Below are 7,158 nucleotides of genomic sequence, written 5' to 3'. Positions count from 1 at the left end.
TCCTTGCTGTCGCTTCTGCAGGGAATCCTGCAGGCTCTGCTGATACTGTTGGTACTGCTGCAACAGTGCGCCTGGCGACAGCCCCGCCAGGCTCTGTGGCATCGCCGGGCCGTAAGGAAAGAGGCTCTCCGTGCCACAGACGGGCGGGAGGTATCCTCCTTGCACCGTTCCGGGGAGCTGAGGGGTGAAATAGGAAGCAAACCCAGGGATGAAGTATGGCAGGAACTGTCCGCCTAGGAAGGACGTGGGGTCACCTGCAATCGCGTTCTGTAAAGCCTGCAGCTGAGAAGGATCCACGTGCGTGTCGCCTACGACTTTGCCCAACACTGAAAGAGCAGATGAGATTTTTTCCTCTTTTCTGGGGTGTTTTTCCGGTTTGGTGGCCTCTAATTCCTCCTCTTTGATTCTTTTGACCTTGTTTGGCTTCGTTTGCTTTTTCTCAGATTCTTTGTTCTGCGGCTCGGTCTGCTGTCCTGACAGAGAGGATGGAGGAGGAGGAGGAGGAGGAGGCAGTGGAGGCGGTGGAGTCTGCAGCAAAGGTTTGGTGGGGGCGCTGCTGAGAGACAGGGCAGGAGACGAAGTAGCTGAAGTAGGAAACCCAAGCATGCCTGCACCGGGAGGTGTTAAAGCTGCAAACGATAACAGAGATATGCCCGCTGTCAGTGCACGGAGCCACACAGATGCTCAACCCCTAAACAGCGCTCGAAGACGTATTACACACACCAGGAAAAGTCATCTGCACCAGCTTTTCTGGGTTCGTCAGCTTTCTTCTATTAGCTTTAATCCCCACCGTGACTCTCAGAAATGGAAACTACACAGTTGAGCAAGATTTTACTCAGAAAACAAAAGGCTCCCATCATATGACAGACAGTCAGTTAGAAAAAAAAAAAAAAAAAAAAATCCTGGTGAACAGCAGTGGGTACTTCTAATTGATACACTTTGTAAGATTCCTCCTCTGTTCTTCATTTTAACCAATTTTTACTGTACCTCTGGGAAGGCAGACTCACTTGTCCTTCATTGGAGCAGTTTGATAATTACCACGTTCACTAAAAATAATTAGGTAGCATCTAAAATGAAACCTGTCTGCCTAAGTTCCGGCAGAAAAATACCTTTGCACTGAATAAAGAAGGTGATAAGCTAATTAAATAGCAACAGTAAACGTCCACTGAAGACACCAAGAAACAAGTAACAGTGAAGTCACAGCTCTTCTTTACTAGCACCGAGCATGGTGAGGCCTGATTGCGGTGTCAAGGGTGCAGGGTAAGCTCTCATTATCATCCTGACACTTTGGCTAAGAGTATTTGATAGGAATTGAATGTGTTAACACACAACTTCATCACCCCCAAAACATGCTTCTTCCAGGTTTGCTTGTAGCAGGCAAAAATGATTCTCATCTCATTAGAGGAGGGAAACTGAATGCTCAGTAGACAGACACATGTGGGGTACAGTATGACTCGTATTGAAATGGAAGAGATCTCTGCCGGATTTCAAGTACTCGATCTAACGCAGGGGCTGGTAAGAACCTATTACAAAGCCATTTTTAGGCATTGTATAGTTGGGGGAGAAACTAAAAGACAGCTCAGGATAGCAAAGGGAATTGTAAAAGTCTCTGCTTTTCCTGAGTCTGGTTTTTAGAGGCAAATATAGTTGATTGAAAGAGGAGCAGACTGGAAAACGAACTGGGTGGTGGCTCGTTGCTGAACGAGGGAAGGCTTGCTACCAAAAGATCGGGACAAGGACCGTGATGGAGGCCTGCTGGGTTGATGGAAGAATTAACTAGGAGAAGGTAAATGAAGATTCAGTTATTAGTGCATAGCTGTGGAGAAAAACATCTTTTAAATATTGGCTGAAGTCTTACTTCTACGCTAAATGCAACATTTGGGTGTGAAAAAAACAAATGTCAAAACAAGTGACAGAAAAACACATTTCTTTAGCTAGAAAAATAACTTTTTTTTTTTTTTTTTGTGATACGCGGGCCCCTCACTGTTGTGGCCTCTCCCATTGCAGAGCACAGGCTCCGGACGCGCAGGCTCAGCGGCCATGGCCCACGGGCCCAGGGGCCCAGCCGCTCCACGGAATGTGGGATCTTCCCGGACCAGGACACAAACCCACGTCCCCTTCCTCAGCAGGCGGACTGTCAACCACTGCGCCACCAGGGAAGTCCGAAAAAGAACTTTCTGAATTGGTCTTTATCCAGCTGAGAAACCTTGTCTTAGGCTTAAGCACTCAAGATACTCTCAAGTCCTCAACATCACTCTCGACTTGACCCCAATCATTATCATATTACCATCAATTAGCCTAGCTTATTACTGGCTGCTCTTCTTTTTAACCTTACCACACCCAACTCTTCTCTGATCTGCTTTGAAATAATTTCTGTAGTTGTGTTAGTAATAGTCTCTAAGGAATATCCATCATGTCTGAGAATAGCCTTCCAATATCCTCAACAGTAAGTAGGGACAGATGCTAAAAATTCGATGTTTTTAAGAAAATTGAGTCCTAGAGCTGTGAAGTGACTTGACAGAAATATACAACCCGATGGTAGATATGGAGGTGGGGAAACTAAATTTTATAGCTGCCACTCAAATTCATCTTCCTGTCTAACACAATGAATTTCAAATGTTAAAACAGCCGGAATCTTAAAAATGAAAAAAAAACTATCCTTGAAAATAATAACATTGTATTTCCAGGAGAAACTGACAGCAAGTATCTACATTTTACTGAAGAATGGATGAGACATTCAAAATAAATTTAAATGAAAATGGCTTAAGATTGGCAGGGGGATGGTAGGAATGAATCGGTAAATTCCTGGATCTTTAATCCGATTTAGAATGATAGACTTCTCGGATTCCATGGGACTTAGACACAGCCCCAAACTGTGAAACAACAGGGTTGCTTTTGGGGGCCCAAACCAACAACTCCCTTGCCTTTATTCCTATGCTATGATGCCTGGTATCTTGAACTTCTTTCCACTTGCCTCTCTATAAAATTTTATTTGCAAGAAAAAACCAGAGATATAAATACACCTATTTTTGAAAAGGATCAATGTATACTAGATTCGATAATTTGAGGTTTCTTCTGCTAGGATATTCTGATTTCATGATATTCTATGCTACTTTCCACTTAACAGAGGATAATGTATTAAGTCAGAAGAATTAATACCTAATTACAGAATTTCAGGCATGAGTGATTCGGGCGGAAGAAGTTTTACTAAGGACAGAAGATCCTTCCTTGCATTGTCAGAAGGATACTATGTTGGTAGCCAGCTTCTTTTGCCTACTCATAAAACCTACCTTATTTCTGGGTCTAGTACATCTAGACTTCATACTCAATAATTGCACCCCCTTCCACCTAAGTGCTTTCCCCCCTAAATCTAAAGAAATTGCTGGCTCACCTATCTCTCTGACGTGAGAATTTAAGGCAAGAGAAATTTTAAGGAACTAAGACTTAAAAAAATAGCAGTGGTAGTTAGAAAGCAAGTAGATCAATAGCTGTTGACTCGGGCTTTCCCATCAGATGAGGTCTACAAATTCCTATCTAGAGGTCATATAATGAAGTAATGAAAATTTTTAGAAGACTGTCATAGGAATCCTAACTACTATAGTTAAAGACTACCAGCGATTTTTAAGAATTCAACATCTTGAGGAATAAGCTGACTTAAATAATCAGCTGTTAAGTAAAAATTTTAGGGAAAAGGACACAGATTAAGGATAATGAATAATGAACACTGGGTCTACTAATAGAAGACATAAACTTCTAGAAGGTTGCAGTCAAAAGTTCAGTAGTCAACTGATATATGAAAACCACATCTAGAAGAGAAAAACTGAACAGTAATCAGGATGCAAAATAAGTGGTGGTAATTACAAAGATACATTCTTTCCTGTTCCCCAACTCCTGCTCCAATTCTCTGAAATTTCACAGAGAGATGAAAGTTTTTACCTTCATTTTATTTGGTTTTGTTTTCCTGAAACAGCTGCCTATTCCCTAAAGTAATGCTTTTCAGAAGAAAATGCCTGTCTCACCATGAAGGTAGATGTAGTGTCTTTTCCCCAAGTTGCTTTGACCTAGGTGTCCCAGAGGAAAAATTTACTATTGAGGTGAAAAATAAAACTAATTAAGTACATGGGCCGAAGACAATTGTGCTAAAATTATTAAAGACCTACTCTTATCTAGATTTACCCCAAAAGTGCTAGTAAATTACACTGAAGTATGAGAAAAATGCAAAAGCCGTGTTCTAAAGTTCCATTTAAGGAAATTGGGTTAGGCAGTATTTCCAAAGACTAATGGAACATATAAAAATCAGACACTGCTTAAAACGATAAAGTAAATACGTTAAAAATAGAAAAATCAAGTTATTTTCCTAGTCGTCTTGAGGAAAATGCCAAAAGAAGCTAACATCCTAAAGGATAATATGTAAATTTAAAGGTTTCTAACTTTTTCCAGGTGTACAGGCATGTGATTTTCTATTGTCACGTTCCCTTTTTGCATATGATCATGATAGAAAAAGACAATTATGGAAAAATTTTTTAGCAGAAAATTATTTTATCAAACATGAATGATACTAAGTAGTGATACTGAACACAGGGCTGAGTCATTGTCCAGAAAACAGGCACACATGATGGATATTACTCTTCAGAGGGTTTTCTTTGTGATCTTGAAAGACTAAATAACTTGAAGAATTCTTGGAAGTATGGTAAGGAGGTTTTATGAGAATTAAAGCTGCTAAAACAGAACAGGAATTCCACCAAAAAAGGAATAAAATGGGTATTTAAATCAGGAAATTTAGAGGTTGATAAATGCTAAAACTGAACAGGTACACTTGCAATTAAGTCAATTTTGGGGTGTAGCCTTCGGAATCACACTTATTACTTACTTTACGGCATATCTCATTCAATGGAGTCCCTTTTTAGTGATTTTCGTAGGAACAAAACCTTGAAATCTACCTTCAAAGGGATGCGGGTGTCTTTAAAATGAAGCCTTTTCCATAACTAAATCCCATTAAAATGGGACCAAGGTGAACACATCATATGGTCAAAGTTTATTCATATAGATAATAAGCTGTTACAAGAGCCCAGGGCATGGGAGAGATACAGAAGTATTTTACTTATGAAGCAATTTTCTTCTTTTATTTCACCTAGCTGGTCTGTCTACTTCTTCCATAAAGGAATGGAGATATTTGTTTGATGAAAACTAGTACAGTAGAAAGATGCTGATAGAAAGATGGAGAACCACAGCTCTACTCCATGAGATAATTCAAATATTCAGCATTACCCACCACAGATCAATTAACCTAAAAAAGATGTGAGCTGGAAGTGTGGGAATTCAGGCTCTCAGATGGGATCCTGCTGATAACTGCTGTGCTAATGTTTAAACTCCTACACAAACAAAGAACTAATTCAAGAGAAATTGCAAATTCCAGTAGGTATGTTCCTGGACCTTTTCTCTTTATAATGCTCTCCGGTCTGTTTTGGTCCATGATTTAATGAAGCAGCAGATACGTGGTGCCCTCAGTACCTGATGCATTTAAAAATAGTGCTCTCTGAGGAGGGCCTGCCTCTAACATCTTCCCACAATTCTGAGCGTTATAAAAAGGGCCTATATTTCAGGGGGAGGATGTAAATTATATTTGTGGTGTGTAGAATGAGCAGAAAGGTTAGGTTGTTTAAGTATTTCATAAATATCTTCTCTCTCCTCCCTCCTGGCTTTCTCTTGTACAGGCTCTCACGGTACCAGTTTCAGAGTGACAAACCAGAAGGGTAGTCAGGGAAGGACCTGTTGTCCAAGCCAAGGCCTTCTGATCCAGTGGGGAGAAAAACAAGATGTTCTGACCACCACTTAGTGGGGTGACTACATAGGATCATCAATCAAAGCTGACTTGTACATTAAAGGCACAGATACTTGAACTGTTCTTAGCCCATTGTAAATATCAAATTTTATTCTATTTCACATAATTGTAAAATTTATATATAAGCGCTCATGGAATTTTTCCACATTAGACATTATGTGGAAAAGCTCTACTTTATGTAACTGATCACAGGAGTCTTTCTACATAAGACATTTTTCTAGATGTCACTTAATAATGACAGTGATATATAAAGTGAGACTAGAAGACTAACACATTCATAGGCAGGCAGGGGGAGGTAGCTGGTGTGATAGTTAAAGGAAAGGACCTCGCAGACATTTTCTTGGTAAAACTCTTTATATGCGGAGAGCCACTCTGCTTCTCTCTAACGCCAACAAGTCATTCTGGACAGGGAACCAATCAGATGAGCTAGCAGTAGCCAAGGGGTCATTGGATATCACTGTTTTCATGTCTCCCAAAATAAAAGTTAAAATGGGAATCTCTTCCAGAGTCACATTAAAATGTAAATCACCATAAGAGAAGGATGAAATTGAAAGGTTTGAAATTTATGTAAAAGTCCAATTTGGAAGATGAAAAAAAGCCTTCCTTTTGCGTTGTTGGAAACTTTCTAGATAAATGTAATTAGTTCATTCTAGATGTGTCTTTGGAATGTCATAATTTCCTTGTAAAATTTTTTTTAAAATGTACTGTTGATTTGGAAAATAAAACTTACTTTAAAGGAGAAACTAGAATCATTTTTTTTTTCCATTTTGGATAATATACAACTTGTGTTATATGTGTAGCTACATGAATGCCTACCACACTATCTTCAACTTTTTTCAGCCTAAGATAATTGGATACCTATACTTACTCACAAAAGCTAAACTGTACAAACTGCATTTCTCTTGATAAACACAGAATCGGATTCTTCATTGGGGATTGCCTCAAACGGTTTTACCATTTTGGTCTGTCTTTATTATAAATCTAGGCTAGGGGTGGTGGTAGAAAGGCATGGAGTAATAGAAATGTATTTTTAAGTTTCTAAATTCACATAAATAACAAGTAACAAAATGAATGCTACTAAAAGCAAAATCATAAAGCAATGCTAAGTTACAAATTATCACAGAAGTCATATTTTTAGTAGTTAAACTTTACATATATACGCTTTATTTACCTCCTAGGTGTAATGCGGGGGAATTCCTGTGGCTAGAAGGCCCTTAGCTTTTGAACTTCCTGGCATTTAAGGGGGAAAAACACCCCAAAAAGTACAAAACCAAAAAAAATCAGTGTCTCTTGGAAATAACATAAATTAGGAAACC

The 7,158-nt window shown here is 39.3% G+C and overlaps 1 protein-coding gene across 1 annotated transcript in view; it reads right to left on the bottom strand.

The window, feature by feature from the left end:
* Positions 1-7,158, bottom strand: part of ZFHX4 (zinc finger homeobox 4) — a 179,612-nt gene that overhangs the window by 3,618 nt on the left and 168,836 nt on the right. Inside the window, 1 exon segment of the mRNA XM_067017037.1 lies at positions 1-629. This exon segment is cut by the window's left edge and continues 3,618 nt beyond it. Coding sequence (XP_066873138.1) covers positions 1-629 — 629 coding nt within the window.

The sequence above is a fragment of the Kogia breviceps genome, chromosome 17 (genome assembly GCF_026419965.1).
Source record: "Kogia breviceps isolate mKogBre1 chromosome 17, mKogBre1 haplotype 1, whole genome shotgun sequence".
Lineage (NCBI taxonomy): Eukaryota > Metazoa > Chordata > Mammalia > Artiodactyla > Physeteridae > Kogia > Kogia breviceps.
Note: the sequence above shows the minus strand (reverse complement) of the source record. Positions and strands in the feature narration are given on the sequence as shown.